Here is a 19,980-nt window from a genome sequence, read left to right on the forward strand (position 1 = left end):
TAAAACGGTAATAATTTACAAACGATTGATATACGCATGCTTAACGGCACTTTCTGTATCTTTTTTTTTTTTTTTTTTTTTTTTAACTCTTTCCGCCCTGTGGGCACTAAGAGGGCCTCTTTTAGTAGGCCCATTATGGGTTCAGCCAGGCCCACAATGGGGCGACCGGATGGTGAGGGACGGGGCCCGACATATCCGAACGGACCACCCCCCGAAAAATTCCTGGGGATTATTCGACCCGTTCGGATTCGATCCCGGGTCCCCCAGAGCGGTAGGCTGCCACCTTTACCGCTCGGCCATCGGCCGTCCAAAAACGCACTTTCTGTATCTGTGAGGTTTTTGGACATATTCATATTTTGTCCGGATGACGCGTACATCTTTAGTTTTTTTAATAAAATGTGAATTCGGATAGCCAGAAGGTGTTGTAATTTCAGTATTACCTAAGGTTCACTTTGTTAAGCCGTTCGTTCTTACCTGACGGCTTGCTTCTACCGAGCCTTATGAAAGCTGGTAACACCGTGGAAATGAATATCTGCGCGATTTTTCCACCATCTATTCGTGCAGTTATTTTGTGTACAGGGGACAATCGTTTTTTAAAAATTAGTTTTTGCTAATTAAGTTGTTTTAATTATCTGGAGTATGCAATCTGCATACACTAAAAACTGGACTTGTCACGAACACAATTTCACGGAACTACTTAGTTTGTTGTGTTTAGTGGTTCCCAAAGAAAACTCTAGCTCCACAACGAGCATTAGTTCTAAATTATGTCGCAACGGCAAACAGCGCCAATTACGACAACGTTTTTTAAAAAACTCTTTCTGCCCTACGGGCACTAAGAGAGCCTCTTTTAGCAAGCCCATTATGGGTTCGGCCAGACCCATAATGGAGCGACGGATAGTGAGAGACGGGCCCGACACATCCGGACAGCCACCCTAAAAAATTCCTGGGAATTTATCGACTCGTCCGGATTCGAACCCAGGTCCCCCCAGAGTGGTAGGCTGTGACGTCACCTTGAGGCCATCCGGTCCAAGGTCGGCAACAGGATTGGTATCAGTTTCGGGTCGTAGTTACAAACCATTTTACTTGATTCGAAGAGTAAAATAGCACGTTTATCATTTGTTTATCGTACTATCAATGTTGTCGAACTCTTTATACGTTAAATGTGTTTGTTAAGTTATGGCAACGCAACACTTGGGCGATATGCCTGGGGGATGCTTTCCGGCAAGTCTTCTTAAAGAAAACTGACTCCTATTTAGGCGTTACAGACGTGGAGAAAACCCGGAAAACTCCACGTGGCCAGCTCGTCCGAGCAAGCGGCTTCGATTTAAAAATTACTGCGGAACGAGTTCTTATATTTCAGCCAGAGTGAGCGCCAAAATGGCCGCTGGTAATAATAGTTTACTGCGGAAAGCAACATGGCGTCCTCCATGGCTCAGTTTCATTTCGGGGATCCATTATATGGTTTTATGAATGAAAATTTAGAAGTTGTGAAAGCGCAAATTAGGGCATCTGGTGATGTGTCTTCTCGAATTTTTTTCGAATGGTAACGAGCATTCTAATTTTTTTCGTGGCTACTTTGAATGCTCTGTTGGCAAGACAATCCATTTTATGGTTGAATTTTACAATTGAGACTCTTCTTCTAAGAACGCATATTTTAAAATCGTAGATCCCTCAATTACGATACTATCGATAGTACGGGCGCCGCCATCTTTTTTCTTTCACTGTGGTTCTTAAATGCCTACGAACAGCAGAGCACTCCCGCAGTGGCGCCGCCGCTATTAACGAACGCGCCGAAAGATTGACAAGCGTCTAGCTTTTTTTAAAACTGTTCCGCCCTGTGGGCATTAAGAGGGCCTCTTTTAGCAAACCTATTATGGGTTCGGCCAGGCCCACAATGGGGCGGCCGTGAGGCGTGAAACGGGACCAGACACATCCGGACGGACCACTCCGAAAAACACCTGGGGATTTTTCGACCCGGATTCGATCCCGGGTTCTCCAGAGCGGTAAGCTACCTTGTCGACAAAGATCTAGCTGCAGAAACACATGGGCTGACTGAGACCGACCGTAGCGCCTCTATCGAAATATATGGAGTGAACTCGTAATCAGTAAGACGAACACGTGTTAACAAAAAGTTAGAAAAGGAGCTGTGTTGTTTTATTCAAATCAAAAAGCTATAATGATACATATTGAAACTTATAAAAACAAATTATACCTTGATTAAATACGAACGAACAATGTATTTTTATTTTTTACTACTTTCACATCTTTCACTTAAACTATTTAAATATAATTTGAAAGAAATAATAATATAAATATAAGAATCGACTTGCTAAATTATTGTATAATATAAATTATACGTAAATATACTCAAATTCGTAAATATCAATAAACATATTAATTTAAAATGAATATATTCATAATAAAAAATAATATGCCTACGTTTTATTGAAAATTACAGTACTTACCATTTTCAGAGCTTAACAGCATTAAGGGCCCCTACGACGACTATTCACAGGAATAAAAATGTATCAGGAACGATACAAAGCAGAAAAGAACTTAAAATAGTAACTCTACGCCTTTGATAGGTACGATACAAGGTGCATCGAAGGGTTAAACCCGTTTTACCAGGTGACTGGCCAAATAGATTCAGATTTCTACCTAGAGATGGCGCGAGGTTACATACGATCAAACATTTTCTGATTGGTTTTGTAAGAAATTTGAACCGGATTCGGAGTTTGTTTTAAATTCTCGGGCCATTAAATCAAACAGGACACGATAAAAATCAAATAAAAATTCTACCAAATAAAAAAAAAAATCACAATAGCCGGAGAAGTCTTATCTGAGGCACCAATAAGGATTTTACAACTGTCGAATGATCTAAGAGACCGACACTTCTCTTTCATCCACCCGAGTTAATAAACGTATTAAGGGGCCCCTACCAATACGGGGTTCAAATGAGCCCCGTACTGGTAGGGACCCCTTTTTGACCACGTGATAACGCGCCACTGCAATGAGTCCATGGATCCTAAAGTTCCCACCAGATTGGTGTTGTAATTACCACAAAATGAACTTTTTAAAATTCATTCTCATACCGTATAATTAATGATATTGTTTAATTTCCATTAATTCTATATTGTTTAAATTATAATTAAATATATTAAATTATATATAAGTTCATTTTGTGTTAGAAATTGCATGGCATGTTTTATATAATAATTTGAAGCATTATTCTGTCAAAAAAATAATGTAAATGGCCTACAGAATAAAGGCTTTGGGATGTAGAATAGGATAAAACATCTGGCCAAGTGTGTTTAAATACATTTGAAAAAGTATTATGCTGTACATCGACGGTTCCTAACACTTCGGTGCATAGACCCCTTTCAATATTATATGTATATACCTTATATATATATATACCATAGCTTTAAAAGATACCTTTATACATTTATTTAAGAGCAAACGGTGTGTAAAATTCTTAATATTTTTTATATTTGCCAAGTTTTACCGACCCCGTTGGGAAATATTGATTTACATTATCTTACGAACTTAAAAGAGTCACTAAAATAACAAATAAATAAACGTTTATTCCTAGTTTCATCGACACAGAAAAGCACATTTTATATAAGTTAACCTCAACTTAAATTTCTATTGGACAAGATAGGGTAGTTCCGAGTAGGCATACTTTTATTTTATTCGGTTTAATAACGAATTTGATCCTCCTATTACCCGAGTATACAGGGAGGTTTAATTTGTTTTTCTTTACGGTTTTTTAGGTTAAGACTCGTCTGTCCGGTGAATACCACACGAGGTATTTTCTTATCTGTTTATTTTTTATTATCACGTAAAATATTTGAATTCGCCTAATCTAATCAGACATTTTAACATTTTGACGCAGTCGATTTAATAAAAGGTTACGTACAGACAATTAATCCAAATTAATTTTATTCTAATAAAAGAAGGAGATGGAAGTAATCATCCGCGATTCTCTACCAATCAATAGGATTGGCCGAAACTTAGCTCTAAACCAGATATTGCGGGCAAAAGGTCAAATGAACGTTTCACGTATAGCTCAAGCCACCTAATTATGAGACAACATCGAGAGAGGTGGGGGAGATAAAAGAAGCCAGCCAGCCCTTCCCCCAAACACTTGGTTCTCTTTATATCTGTACCGAGTTAATGGCCCTCTTGTTAACTGCTCTACCCTCATAAAAACATTACGTTTGACAGCTATATAGCATCGGTGGGGATTTACAGAGGTGACGTCAGGCTTCGAACGAGATCTCGTAAGCTATCATCTTTCTCTTAAATTATGCCATCTAGACCAGACGTTGACGGACGTTTTACGAGGCGTGTTTTTTCATTTCTTTCCCCCCCGCCACGAAATCATTAGCGAGACAACCGATGGCGATTGGCTCCTCTGTTTAAGCCTACTGCGGGCTCCCCGGTGGGCGGAGCGCACTTGCAAAAGTGTTGTTTGTCTGCGGGTGGCGCCGGTCTTATCTAGCAGCAAACATCTGATGTAAGAGATAGGTCGGATTTTTCATTTTTTTCCAATAAAAGGAGTATCGAGTGATTGTTAAATAATACGACAAATATGTGTAAACAATTTGCATTTTTTGGGAGGGGGAAACGTCGGCCCACGTTCTAAGATGTGGAAAAATAAGAGCATTTCGGCGTATCGATTATAATTACCAAACATTTCGTATGCTTAATTTTTGGTTAGCATTCGATGCCTTTCCGAGGGACCAAATTAATGATTTTATGACCACAGTTCGGGGTTGTAAAGTTGATTGACTGCATCAGTGTGTGTGTGTGTGTGGATCTAAGGCGAGTAAACGATAATCAAGCGCCGGGAAAATTAAACGAGACGAGCAAACTGACAGAAAGAATCTAATTTTGTAGAGTTTAAAATGAAAATTACTCGGAAATCTTTTCTTTTTATTTTGTAAGAGCAAAAATCATTAATTAAGACGTGAAAGAGAGTAGCCTATTTATGGAAATTAACTGAAATTGATGTAATTGCTAGAGTTATACTATTTCAAAGTTTAACGGCATATAAAATGGCACGTAACTTACCGTTAATAGCCTTTAAAATTAACTTTTTTGTACGGTTTAAAATTCGATAATCCATTTAAAGAACTTTCTTTGATCGCTTTCGGTTTCGGGATGCGGTGGAAAAAATGTGGAATTAATTTTATATTAACATAAAAATTGCATGGAAACGTGTGTTAATTATTTCTGTATTCGTATAAATAAACTTATATCTCATTTATTAATTAAAAAAATCCAGCAACGAGTGGCGTAACTTTTCCGGCAAAAAAAGTTTAAATTACGTGTGGTGCCATCTGTTAAGAGATTTAATTTTAAAAACTTTTCATATTATAAATTATTAAAAACTGGCAAAAAGCTTAATTTTGAGGGTAGAGAAGGGTTTTATTTAAAAATAAATTGTAAATACTAATAAGTCAGACCCACAATCCCCTTTATCTCCCCACCCTCTCGAGCTTTAACCACCAATATTTAATATCCTCGACCCTCCTAATACAAAAATCTCCCTGTAAAATTTCGCAAATTTTCGACAAAAAGCACAGGAGTTGTTAAGCTTCAAAGAGGGCGAACAAAATCGTGCACCCCACAAACACATCAACATCCATACACACGGAAAAAAAACCCCGAATTTTTATAATTTCTCGATGTTTCGAAATTCCCCGAGTCCAAAAATGACCCCCCAAGACCCCAATAAAATTTTTGGGGTCTGGGGGGGTCATTTTTTTGACCGATCATATATTTACATTATATTAATACATTCAGCTCGCATTACATTACGAGGTTCGTTCGAGTTATAACACCCGGTTTTTTTTCTCGGGACTGGAAACAGATAGAAACATGCGGTTTGTTTTAAAATACGCCGGCACTAGTTGCGAATGCGTGACAGAGATGGCACAAAAATGTCGCCATTTTAAGTATCAAAAACAGTCCGCACTCTCGCCGCTACCGCTAGAGTTCTGCGTGCCGTACAGTTCTGCCATCTCTGTCACGAGTGCAGGCGTATTTTAAAACAAACCGCATGTTCCTATCTGTTTCCAGTCCCGAGAAAAAAAACCGGGTGTTATAACTCGAATGCATCTGGTACAGTACATTACGGGCGCATAATTCCCTTAAACTAAGTAATAAATTAAGGTATTTACACATAGTGTATGCTCTGTATGACGAGTATATCCATACTGAGAAAGCGCAGTTCCTTTCTAGCCAGTCTAGCCTTAATAAAATATATATAAAAAAAAAACGAAACTTTACTGATGAATATGGTCGGTAATGTTGATTCGATGGGCCTTCGGGTAGGCCCAGAGGCCCATCGAATCAACCCTACGCGTATACGAAACTAATAATTAAACAATAACGTTTGTTTATCGGGAAACTTTCAAAATAATAATCGCGTATTAGCATTGATTTACGATATAAATAGTTTTATAAGGATGACGTTTTTCTTTTTATTAATGTCTCATATTGTTTTGCAAAATTTTATTTGTAATTTCACACATCCTTGCGTAATTTACGTATGTAAATTAGTTTGCTAATAGTTTCGCGCGGTAATTTTAAAATTAACCAATTGACATGGTTCTATTTAAAGAAATGTTAATGAAACATTTTTTTAAATGCTGTTGTTTTAATGCCAGTGTAAAATTGCATTTAATCTGTTGATTTAATTCGTTATTTCTTTTAGATGTAGGCGAAGCAATAGACGAAAATGATACTTCATTTCTTGTGTTTAATATCTTTCTACCCTTGTCAATACCTTGAAAACTTAAAGAGAAAATGTGTGCGATAGACCTACAATGTGAATATCGAGACATCCACATTGTATGTCTACCTCGTACAGGTTTGATATCCACGATAGGCTCTCGCAAGGCTTTATATCCGTGTTGTAGGTTTACCTCATTCATCTTCAGACGGCACCAATGTCGTATATCACATAGAGTCAGCGAGTTTTAACTTAGTATTAATTATAAATAGCGGATACAACTTAGTAAGAGTCCAGTTTTCCATAGAAAATCACCGTTGACAGATCGCCTGGATGTTGCATTGTCTTATCCCATCACTTCAATATATACAGCAGAGATTCGTTATTCTTTGACCAATAGCAAACACTCGATAAACTCGTCAGAAGTTCAGTTAAAAGGCTCTATACATAGCAGGGATGGCCAAACCTTGTCACCATAGGAGCGATGTGAGAGCCATATCCTATACTGAAACGATAATTTATACATAATCTATATACTTTATGCTATTCCTCTATATATATATATAGAGGAATAGCATCAATAAGCGTGTAGAATAGCCGTAGTTTGTCCACCCCTGGTATAGGAGGTGATGTTCTTGGAGAATGCTGTTCGGAGTATATTATTCTAATTATTGCTCGAATACCCAAGAAATTAAAAAAAAACAAACAAAAAATCAACAATTGTACAAAGATATTTTAATGATTCAACAATTGGAATAAATAATAAAAATACAGAATTTTTAATGATATAAATTGACCAATTAATAAAATAAAATTGTAAAATGCGGGTGAAATCTGAAATTCTGAATGAAGTAATAATACCCGAATTAGATTGTTACAACAATTTTTATTTTTAAAAACAATGCACAGAATTGTACAGGGGTTCAAAATTATAACTCTTCTGGTTAAAATCGACCATTTTAAGGAATTTTTAGCCGTTACAATGTTTCCATTAACACAAAATAACGTTAATCTACGGTAGTTACTAGTCGGATTTTAGTGCGATGCGTACTCACTTATAGAAAACGAAATATTTTACTGTAAATTTGAAATATATAAGGTCGTTTTTAAAATTATACGGCAGTAATTTGAAATAAAATCGACTCGTAGATGGAAACAACTCGTCCAAATGGAGGAAACAATAAACACGAATTATATACATCGATGAACGAGTTATTTCTAGTTAACTTAATTACATTCGATCCGAATTGGATTTCTTATGCTTATTACAGCGTATTAAGTTCTGTTACCGAATCCATAAATGTAGGAACCCGAACCCGGGATCTTAAATTCGTCTTTTGTTAAAAATAGGATAACTATTTTACAAGGGTGTAACGTTATATTCGATATAATTTCGATGGAACGACTGATTTTACTCATTTGTCTTCGATAATACAAGTTTAATGGCACGAATTTTAGATTAAAAACTCAATAATCTTTGGTTTACGACGACAAGATTTTCGTTTTAACTTATTTTAGGGTAGCCAAATGGCAAAGAACGTCATTCGGTCGATACGCAAGACGAACACACAGCGAACTCGAGATGATAGAAAGGGGGAGGAAATCAAAAGTGTAGTCTCGAATTGAAGACTTAAATGTGATTTTCAATTATATTATCGTCTGTTATTAAAATATTATTCGTAATTTTATCTCCTTTGTCGTTCAAGATTAAGTTCCTCATTGTTCATCCCTTGTTTTTAGTTAAAATCTAAACAAACGTAAGGTACTAGTTGCAGTGTTTTCTGTATAGATTATAGAATACAACCAGCGAATTTAAATGATTTCGTGATGTTGTATGTAATTAATCTAAACATTAATACGCGTGTGCACGGATGAAATTGTTCCTTTTTATAATCTCATTTGTCTGAGCAAATGATTACAAATTGTAATGCGGGTAATTTTATTTTACACAAACAGCAGATTGCTCACTTTGACGAATATTCTGTGCATGGAAATGTTTTAAGTCGATATCCAGTAAAAATTCGAACTAATATAACTTCTAAATAATAGAATTGGCGCCGGGGGAATTAAACATATTGCAGTTTATATTACCAATGTTATACCTATTCGTGGATAAGGAGTGGAGACGTCTTGCATTTTATACGCTTCCTTGTGTAATGAACTGTACAAATTGCCTGGAAAATAAGCCTACCGTGCAAAATCCAGCGTATCTCCACGAATCGAATGGTCAATGCTTCACATAGGCTCATACGTGAGGTACAGTACGTAATAACGCAGGTGTTAGGTACTGTATTTAATACCTAATCACGTACTGTACTTCGGGTAGCGTACACTTATTAATGGTTGTAAATACGCCGAGGAAAAACTCGTTGCCACACTACTGTTGGGATCATTTTCACAACTGACAGGAGCCATTTAAATTGAATATATTAGCATAAAAGATTGCGAATGTTTAATCTTCTGTTTATAAAGCGTGAAACGTAATACGAGTTAATTTCGAGTAGCCCAAATTTTAGCCTTCGGTGATAACAAATGAACACGTTACATAATTATATTACGCTAAAATATTATGTTTTCGCGTGGGATAATAAACACGAAGGGTCGTGTCTACGATAAAGAACCGAATCGTTGTATCAACAATTTATATATATATATAATTACTAGCGGCAATCCGATATCGATATCAACAACGAAATTTCCATACACAGCCTGCAATAAACATATTTCACTTCTAATAGAAAAACAGTAGTCTATCTTTCCTCCAAACACGTGACTAGTTATCGTGACGTCACACAAGGGGCGATCTCGGCGGTGGTTTTTAGGAACACTGTCCGGTTTCTAGATTGATAAGAGATTTGCTCATGGCGGCTAGCGTGTTAGCCGCGTGAATTTGATGGACTTGGTCTTTCTCTTTCTGCATGATCTCCTCCCGTTTCTTGGCCTGTTTCCTCTCCTTGGCTCTTCTGTTCTGGAACCAGATTTTAACTTGTCGTTCCGATAAACCTAACATGGAGGCAAGTTCCGATTTTCTTCGTATTGTGATGTAGCGACTGTAATGGAACTCCTTTTCCAATTCCAATCGCTGATGATCTGTATAAACCACCCTGTACTTATCTTTCGTTCTGGTTTTACCTGAAAATATAAAGTTTCGTTTAAACCACAATTTAATTTAACTCCAAATTTCTACGCCCGTCAAATTGTCCGTAAATCTCGGAACGGATTGCCGGCTTCCGAAATTCGCCTTTCTATTTAAAAAGTATCGTTATTGACAGTAAAAAACATTGACACGAAACGAAAAAGTCGGCGTGTCACGTGATAACGAAGTCTCCAGGCAACTATACGATGGTGCGAGGCAATCTTATGTCAACATGTCGCGCGATTCTATCAAAGCCACCGACCCGTCATCTCGCTGTTTCCTATCGGAAAACGTATCTTTGTTTGGTATCGGGTGTTGGTGGTCCGACGCCAGCGATAACAAATCGATCGCTATCGCAAAACCTCTGTTTGTTCACGTATTAGGCGCAGGCCTAGCAAAATTAAAAACCGACTTTTTCGGTTCCTAAACCTAAAATTTTCCATACAACTTCCTCCTAAACGTATAGCGAGTTATATATATATATATGTACATATACATGTAAAAAGAGAAGCGTTACACGTCACACTATGTTAAAGTCATTCTTTGTATCTCGACCAATGAATGTAACTCAGAAGCCGTGTGACCATACACCACATTCTGACAAGCGGTGGATGTTTACGGTACCCCGAGGGTTAGCAGTAAATTTTCTCCGTTTCTAGCTACCGGTCGTTTATTTTTACCGGACGTCAAAACTTGGACGCAATGGAATATATCCCCCGTGTAACTACCCCCTATTTATTCATACGTCATAAGGTTAACCCCGTACGCCGCCATGCATCCTTTCTGCCTCATTGAACTCATTCAAATTGAACTAGATATCAAATTGTCATTGTTACTCGTTCCGCGCACTTTGGGATTCGAATGGTGCGCGTGTATCACGCTTTACTTATCAAAGTTTTTCTTTTATTACCAATTTTTCCAGCATTTTGATCACTTACTTCCATACAATTCGGAGCCGAGAAACGTCTTTTACTAGAATAATCGAGAGCGCCAAACCGAAAGGTGATAAATTTCACCAATTTATACGTGTTTAAGTTAGTAAATTAAGATAAAATTAGGTAAATAATGGACTTTTAATGCAAAGCGTGGACCCAGTTTAGCCTCTGTCTTCGAAGTAGCTGTGTCGTTCGATGCAATCATCTCACCCGCACCCGATCTGGCACCATTTCTACTCCAAGATTTCTTTCGTGCAGTCACGGATTCTCTTGGGAAGAATATGACGTCTGCGAGCCTCGAATACAGATATAGGTTTACAAACAAGGTCCCTTCTTCCCCTAACATCGCGATAACATAACAAGAGAAAAACTTTTCTCGAAATAGTTTTTCCTTTAGCATTTTCTCCCCTACGAAATCCGAGTGTTTAAAGCTACGAAATCGCCCACCGTTATTTAATTCCGGTGTTAACGCGCCAAATATCCCAGCCGATTGTTTGTCGTGTGTTTTTTAAACGAGCGAGACTAATAAGTAAATGGCCACGCGGGTAAACAGGAGTGCAAATGATAGAAATTCGGAATTATTCAAACGAGAAGGAAGGGGAGAGGAGCATCTGGTAAATTTGTTGACAATGCCCCCCATTCCGAGTTAAGTACGAGAATTGCGGCCACACGCCGGCCGACAACAATGCGAGGAAGCAGTAAAATCTGTCATTAGACAAAGTTTTATGTTCGTTTTCTATTACCCATCCATTGCTCGGGCTGTCAGGAGGCATTGTCCGACTTAAAATGGCGAAGGATCCTTGTCGTTGTAAACACCTGCCAATTCTTGCGGTTTGCGTAATATTTGCCATACAATCGAAGCGTGGAAATCGCCAATTTTCTCACCATAATGGCGAATGCAATTAAATAAAGTAAAATAGTTTTCGCCCGCGTTGTTTAATGTATAAAAGAGACGGAAATTATCATAAAAAACTGAAAACTTAACGGGGTGCATTCGAGTTTTATTGCCGAATAGAGAAGCTAGCTTATGTATAAATAGATAATCTTTCTTAAGTTTTAAGTGTTTATTTTAATACAATTCAGGCTAGAGAAGACAGAAGTGATTAATCTCACCACACTCCAACTTACGCCACTCCATTCCACCCCAAAAAACTGAGCTTGAATGATTTCTCGGTTAATAACTAAATATTCTAAAGATTTCGATTTAAAAGTTAACAAATTTTACTTTAGAATTTAAAATATTTAATGGTAAATCGTAGCTTTCTATGGGCAAGGATACGCATTGACGTAAGGGATTGGCTTAAACCTGTGCAGAAATCCACTCCCCAAACACATATTGAAAATTTCCCATAGTTTTTATAGATTTTAATTACGTTTTTTAACGAAGATTATCCGGTCAAAATCGCACGAAAATACCCAGAAATGCCGATTGCTCTTAATGTGCCATAACACTGGATGATGGTCGTAATTAATCGGTTCGATCTCTCGCACGCCCGAAGGATTGATCGCGTAGTCAATCGCCAACATCTGGAATTATTAACACCCTCGACCGCGACAGGAGGCGAATTAATAATAAATATGTGGCTCCACCCTCTTCCAGACTCATAAAAATATGAAAATAAGAACAATAAAGCTAACGGAAACATGAAGTGAAGAATCATTTCTTTCTATGTCTTTTAAATCGTAAACACTTTCTTAAAGACAGAAAATGTTTACAAATCTAAATAAATGAGTCATCTCACCCGATGGGTCGGGTGAGATGACTCATTTATTTAGATTTATCACTAATTAAGCATTGTATGTGCATTTTTGCGTAAGTAATACACAATAGAATTGTGTGTCTTTCGCGCAGCTCGCATATTTGTCATTTTTTTAAAAAATACTTCTGTAAATATGTCTGTACAGCGTAGTTCAGAAGTCGGTTGTAATGAATAATCTGAACGGTGCGTATTCGAAATTGTTCTAATTTTGTACGCGACATTCGCCATTTTGTAAATGCAAAACTCTACATCCGTTGCCATAAGCGTAACCGAAACAATACAGATCGGGCCATCCTATTATAGAAAAAAAACATCCCCAGTTCTCTGCAACGAAATGAAATTTTAAAAAATCCCGTTACACGTCAAGAGACAATAGTAAAATTTCTCTGCATAAAGTAATACATAATTTATTAAAGAAATTCCACTTAGTTCTATATTATTAACGAATACAGAAAGCATTGGTTAAAAATGAAAGTATAACGAAGAAATTAATGGGCTGGTAAAAAATATACAGTTAAACCAAACCTGTCCGAAACGGAAATAGTATTCGATACCGGGAGATTCCGGTTTGCACGCGTTTTGCCGTATTTTGATTATAAAATGACGTAGACACGTCGAATGAAAATTACATACTGGAAGCTCCCGCTTAGACATTGTTTTGTTCCTTATACCGCACGGCAAGTCCCTTCTATACTGAATTTTACGTAATTCAAATTTAATACGGGCCACACTTAGACGAGTTAATGGTGTGAAATTATAAATATTTTTTTCCTTCAAATTAATGATAAGGCATTTTATATTAAAACAAAAACATTGGCAAATAATTATTTCGTCACTTTGTAACATCGCGTAATAAACAATTGACGAAAATTAGACGAGGATTTAGTGTGGAATGTAAAATTAAAAAAGGAAATTGTCCGATAGATTTTCTTTTCTAATAAATAATTACGAAACCGAATGAATATTTAATTACTTTATCAATAATTTAATCAGTTGCTTTGACACTTGCATAATTCAATAACCAAGGAAACAATAGCTTCGTCTTCGCGCTTACGTTTAGTCTATGTGTTCGATTATAGAGCAAAATATAAGCTAATTATCTTCACTTAACTATAAAATTCGATAATTTACCACATCCCGGCAATAGTCCTAAACTCCATTGTAACTGGATTACAATATTGGAAAGTGGTTGGCCTAAAGGCCCATTTTATTCTTCTTTTTTTGTGGACCCCTTTTGGTAATAAGCCTCCTCTCCGAGTGCACTAATCAAATACCTAGAATGGCATATAAAGGGTTATATCGAAGTACAGGTGTCAAAATAAAGAAATTAAATGTTAGAGGTATTATGACGTGTTCGTGACACGCTCAATTATAATGGGGTGGGGAAATTTCTTATTTTTACAGTCGTTCGTAACAATGGTGAAGTTCATCGTCTATATTCTACCATTTAGTGAGATGTTGGTCCTGGAGGAATTAAGGACCCCCGGGGGTATATTAAAGATGGCATTTAAAATTAGGAATTTTAATTCTTTAGATCATCACCTCCTCATTTTCTAGCTTTATTAGAACTTTATCAAATTAGCATAATTGAAAATTGCATGAACGAATTTATAATTAATTAAACAATCAACTGCTTAATAAAAGATACGGTTTTTACAATTGTTCTTATTACTACTGTAGAAATTAAAACAGAAGAAAACACGGAAAATTGATTTCTTACAGACTAAATTTAAAATATATAAGAAAAATAGCCAGTGTTTTGTGTGTTGTTTTAAACAATTAACTTTTTTTCTATATTGAACACGTCATTATAACTTGTCACATTTTTTATATAAGTTAGAATGGTATTTTTTTCTGTTTTCAAATTGCATCCGATTTAAGACTAAAATAGCAAGTCCCCCTTTTATTAAGATAATAACACAAAGTATAAAATCCAGTTTGACTGTAGAAACTTCTTAATTTTTTCGTTGTTTTGAAAAAATCGAAGCTACTAATGTTCAAAACAATGACATATAAAATTGAAATAAATAAATGAAAGTAATAACATATTATATAAACTAAAAAATAATATGGTGTAAAGCCAGAAAATTCAGCTTTCTACCCGAATACTTTTGGTGACAATCGCGTGTTTTCACCGAAAAAGGGCCCGGTTTGACTCTGAAACTAAAGTACAAAGTCAAGGGTAATGAGAGAGGAGGGCATTTAGGACAGGAATTGGCAGCTAAATTGCTCGCCTTGGGCTCGACTAGCGTCAACAAAGAGCCGCCTGTCATCGATGTCGAGACCTTTGAATTGGTCTTGCACGTGCCACACATATTTTGATACCTCCCTACTTTACACATTCGAACACTTTACCTATTGTTTACTTCCAATATAATCAATTATTATTATTTTATGAAGTTAACAACGTCGAATTTCAAGTCTTCGATTTGAATACAAATTATTTATTTTTTAAAATTTAGTGTTATAAATTTTAAAAAATGAAAACCCAGTAGAGTTGTTGCTGTCTTGTAAAGAATTTGGTGGCAACGGACTGAAAAAGAGCTTAGAAAATACAGTATTTAGGGTTCTACTGTTGTTCTTTTCGTATTCTACGGGCCTATTTAAATGCCCAAAAGGATTTAATTGAATTTTAGTTAGAATGCCTACACAAGAATTTTCTGTCCTTCCCCTACAGTTGGAAATTTAAATTTTTAAAGACTGTGGGATGAGACTTTTCCCATTTGCTTTCCGTCTTTTTATTCAGAACCCTTGCTAAAATAGAACCGAATTCGAACCCCCCCCACACGAATCTCGAACTATTGTTTATAGAATTAAATTAATATTTTATTATTTTATGACTCACCAGGATTCTGCTGATTTTGGTAGGAGGGTTTTTTCATCCATTCGTAGGGACTTCTGGCCGGTTGAGGTCTGACCGAGGCCGTGCTGACCGAGATGACGTTGGGAGACTCGGGATCGCTAGAGACAGTCAGAGTAGTGTCGGGACTGGGATGGTGGCCCATGTCCGAAATCACGTGACCGGCAGCCCCGTAATCGGCCACCGGAGATGTATTCAGTTGCCTGTACTGCTGGAAAGTTTGTCCGTAAAACGGTTGACTAGTACCCGGAGCTAAACCCAGGTTCTGGTTATTGTTTTGCACGTGAGAACAAGGACTAGCCGAAAGGGGGGAGCCTTGAGCCTGCCCCCAGTCGTCGAAAGCCGTCGATCTTCCGCATGTGGAGACCGGATAAACGGGTGCGGTATGCCACGAAACGTTATTCTGTTGATAGGTCTGGTCTTGCAAGTCCGACGCGGGAGATATTTGCGAAGCACTGTAATGCACCGTTTGCGCCTGGCTGGGGCACGAAGATCCGTAGTTGTACGGATTAAAGGGAGCCGTCTGACTCGAATGGCGATTCGGTGAAGAGAACATGGTCGAATGAGACTTGCAGTACAATATCATACTGGTTATTGAAGGTAGGAAAAGTTAGACAGAGAATCCATTCTCCCATTCACTGTGTTTGGCTACCTAACGTCACACAGACGCAAACTTTGATTAATGAAGCCGAGACGGGAGGCGTGAGTCCAAGTCCTCGCTAAACCACCAATAGGAACGATCCCACTCTCCAATAACCAATAGCGACGTAGGTAGGCGGGGCCTAGCATCTAGTGTTGGAAGAGACGTAAGAAACATTAAAAACTCTTTTTTTTAGATCTGCAGATGGAATTAATTTCATTTTAAATTAATCCGAGTGGCCACTCTGAAGACACCTGCTTAATTATAGTCATTTGGAATATCTCTGTGTTTAGATTAATCAACTACGCTAGCCTTTAATAGGGCATTTCGGAATGCAGCTTTAAGGTTCGAACATGGCCAATAAGTCGAATTTATAAAAAAATTTCATACTAAAAGTTAAAATTTTAATTTATAGACAGGATTTTAATACTTCAGACCTTCTTACTGTCAAATTACACTTCCTGTAACGATGTCTCTCGCGTTTTGTCGTATCTACTGACCCAATTTTTCCCTTAATTAATTTTTGGGGGTTTTACGTTTTATTAAGCTTTAACTTATTAATTAATCAATGATAAGTGGTGTATTTAATAGAAGAGAGCCAAATGCATTCCGAGCGTTTCACGAAAGGTGTGGTTTTTTTAAGATGTAATTTTCGAAAATAATTAAAAAGCGAAAAGTAATTAACACGTATGCGATTATTCCATAGGTTGAAACAACGGGTAAAACATTCCATTAAGCGAGTTAGAAGGGTTGTAAAATAATAAAACTAACACTTCCTATGTACCCGTGTGCTCATGGCTCCCCCCTTTCGGCTAGTCCTTGTTCTCACGTGCAAAACTTCTACTTCTCCCCCAGGTTCATAGGTGCAAAACAATAACCAGAACCTGGGTTTAGCTCCGGGTACTAGTCAACCCGTGTTTTCCGGTGTAAAATTTTAGTCACGCGACATTTTTAACACTAATTGTCGTCGAAAATGTTGCAAACTACGAAGTGTAATCAACGGAAAATGAATATATTCGAAGTTACATAACTAAAAATACAGGCAATTCCGCCAAAGATATGCACCGTAGATGCATAGTTTTAAACGAAAATTATAGATCATTTAGGGAGAAAGTAGTAATAAAATGCTAAATTATTTTTTCGTAGGATGTAAATATGATTTAGCAGTCACAAAACAAAAGGGTGTCCCGTATTGTTCTTGGTCAAAACTGGGATAGTTCCGGAACGAGTGAAAAATGGGTCTAGAAGTGTCTAAACATTGAAAATGTCACTCGTATATTGACGTATAAATTGGTTATATTACATTAAAAGACCAATATAATGATTCTATGTAAAATTTTATTCTATTTTTGTAGATTAAAAACGAGATTGTCGGGTGCCCTAATTACGAACAGAAGATGCGTGTTCATCTTTGTCTTGTAAATGTCTCGGGCCGGTGTTTTCTTTATTTTAATAAATAGAAACTCTATATATGTGTGGATATAGATTTTAATAATGTAAACTTTAGTATTATATGGATTAAACTGTGTTAAGTCTAGAAAAGATTGTATTATAAATGCTGGAGACAAATGAGTAGGCCTAATTGAAAATTCTTTGAAAAATATTACGGAGACAAACACATTCTCTTTAAATTTCTAACTAGACATTAATTAAATTTCGATTATCGAAAATAAGTTGGCATTCTTAAAAATCTCGTTTCCTTCCTCTCTCCCGCTAACTTATTGCTAAATTATACTCGTAGAAGGCCCGTATTAATCTCAGATCTATTGGGTTAGCTGAATCGTACAGTATAAAGAATAGGCCTTCTCCAAGTATGGTTCTACGAAGCTTTCCTAAGGATCGAAAGCTATGCTAATGCTTTACTCCAGCGATTTATGCGGAGAATTTAAGGTAAATTCCCGGCAAAGTCTTTGATAATTTTTCGCTCCGGCTTAAGAATTGTTTACATTTGACGCGTGTAATTGACTAATCTAATTATCGATTTCGGAAGTTTTGAACGAGAATTTATTTTTCGACCTTCGTTTATTTACCCGACATATTATTAGGTGAGATAATGCCGACAAATAGATCTTTGACACCCCCTTAATGAATATCAAAGCCTCCGAACGACGTTTTTATCTTCTAAACTGGTTTCTTACGTCGTTCGAATAGTACAAAACAAGTAGAAAAAGTAAAATAGGTCGAATATTCGGAAGGATAATCGAATCGAAAGGCATATTTTACGCTTAAAATCGTTACATTTTGCCCATAAAATATTTATTTTTAGACAAAATTTCGAACCATGTTTAGAATATAATTAAAGGCAACATTGGAATGGGAAGTTTCTAAATGGCAGAGGGTCGTAAATAGGGTGTTGGGGGACGTACGATAGAACTAACCGCAGCACATTTTTATAGCACCTCCAATCGACCGTCACCGGCCGACAGGCCACACGTGTCCATAAAGAAAAGCTAATTGGGGAGGTCGGTCGTTTGACAAATAGCTTGTCTTCTAACAAATTTTGATTTTTATTAATTTTACTTTACGGACGGGATTTTGTGACGATTCGAATATACCCCCCCCTACGAAAGCTTCGCTCTATAATTTGCATTTTAAAATAAAGTAATAAAAAAATTTCCCTTCAAAAAACTCAAATAAATAAATGAAATTGTGATATTTTACTCTTCGTAACGAGTGTGGCTTACGTAATAATCTGTTGTAACGTACTTTTTCCAACCCTGTCAGTGTAAACGTCACAAGTAATTGAACACCAGAATAGTGTATACTCGAGGATTTCTTAGTATATTCTGCAAATTTCTGCTTTAAAAATGAGAACAAAAGCAATATAAAATTATCCTGGACCGGCCTACATCGACGTCAATATGGAGCCGAATTACGACTGCAAAAATGTAGGAAACGTTAGGATTCGAGCCTGTAATTTAGTATAGGGCTTAACCACTCGTAAATTTAGCCCGTATTAACCTCATTAATGAGTTAATCGGATTATTAAAAATATTAGTAACAGTAAACTTCGATTATCTCGACAAAATTTACGCTCGAAACTTGGTATCGTAATTAATATAAGAAAACGAATCTTTCGGTCTCGTAAGTTTTACGTCGTTGTAAAGGCGAATTTAAACAGGTTTACAGTTAATTTCTAACGGTTGATTTACCTGTAAGCCGCGTAATTTAATTGGCCGAAAATCGAGTCTAAACAAGGTTTATTTTTCTCCAGTCGTTGGTTGTTATTTTACCACGCCGTCGACGATTTTTATTGCGTCAAAACCCGAATTTAGACGGAAATTACTTGTTAATTAATGAAAAAAACTTTATTTTCTATACATTTTAATTATTATTAATTTATACGAGTCGAAGCAAAACTTTCTATAAGTTAAATGAAAAATGACCTTTACTTTTTACAAATACAATAGACTACAATATACAGTATGTTGTAAGTATAATACAAGTAATTTACATTAAAAATTACTATATAATGTAATTTAAATATCCGAAGTTAACGTATGACAAAATATTATGTGATAATTACTTTAAATTCATTTAGAATATTGACTTTTTAGTGTTTTATTATCTGTTCAACTTTAATTCCCCGGATCCGTGGACTCCGGATTTGTTATTTTAATTACATTACAAATGTTAAGAAACTTAGAAATTTATACAGTGGCCCACTTATACACTAGGATATAATTTCCAGATTTGAAGAGGTAGTTTGTTGGGAGACTGCATTGGCCACCCAATAAAGTACAAAAGAACCGGAGTAACATTACACGACAACCTTTAATTGGTTAGGAGTGGTCGACAAATAGATCCCGCGAGAATTGGGCCTGCAAAACCGACGAAATCCTCTGGGCATAGTGACCAGCCAGACCCTCTCCCATCTTACCAATCGTCCATCACTTTAACGGTCTCT

The 19,980-nt window shown here is 36.6% G+C and overlaps 1 protein-coding gene across 1 annotated transcript; it reads right to left on the minus strand.

Annotated features, from left to right (window-relative positions):
- Positions 1-9,130: 9,130 nt before the first annotated feature.
- On the minus strand, positions 9,131-16,094 carry LOC136974283 (homeobox protein CHOX-CAD-like). The gene is made up of 3 exons (XM_067269118.1): positions 15,419-16,094; positions 9,336-9,874; positions 9,131-9,301 (listed from the first exon to the last, which is right to left on the minus strand). Exons 1-2 carry the CDS (start codon positions 16,017-16,019, stop codon positions 9,561-9,563), a joined length of 915 nt encoding a protein of 304 aa, XP_067125219.1. The 5' UTR covers positions 16,020-16,094; the 3' UTR covers positions 9,131-9,301; positions 9,336-9,560.
- Positions 16,095-19,980: the final 3,886 nt, after the last annotated feature.

This window comes from Centruroides vittatus, unplaced genomic scaffold (assembly GCF_030686945.1).
Source record: "Centruroides vittatus isolate TY-2023 unplaced genomic scaffold, ASM3068694v2 contig_345, whole genome shotgun sequence".
NCBI lineage: Eukaryota > Metazoa > Arthropoda > Arachnida > Scorpiones > Buthidae > Centruroides > Centruroides vittatus.

What these genes read in the sequence shown, in the direction of transcription:
- LOC136974283 (XM_067269118.1), bottom strand. Translation starts at nt 16,019, where the DNA reads ATGATATTGTACTGCAAGTCTCATTCGACCATGTTCTCTTCACCGAAT. An exon ending in CCAAAATCAGCAGAATCCTG is followed by an intron (nt 9,875 to 15,418) that starts GTGAGTCATAAA and finishes TTATATTTTCAG; the next exon opens with GTAAAACCAGAACGAAAGAT.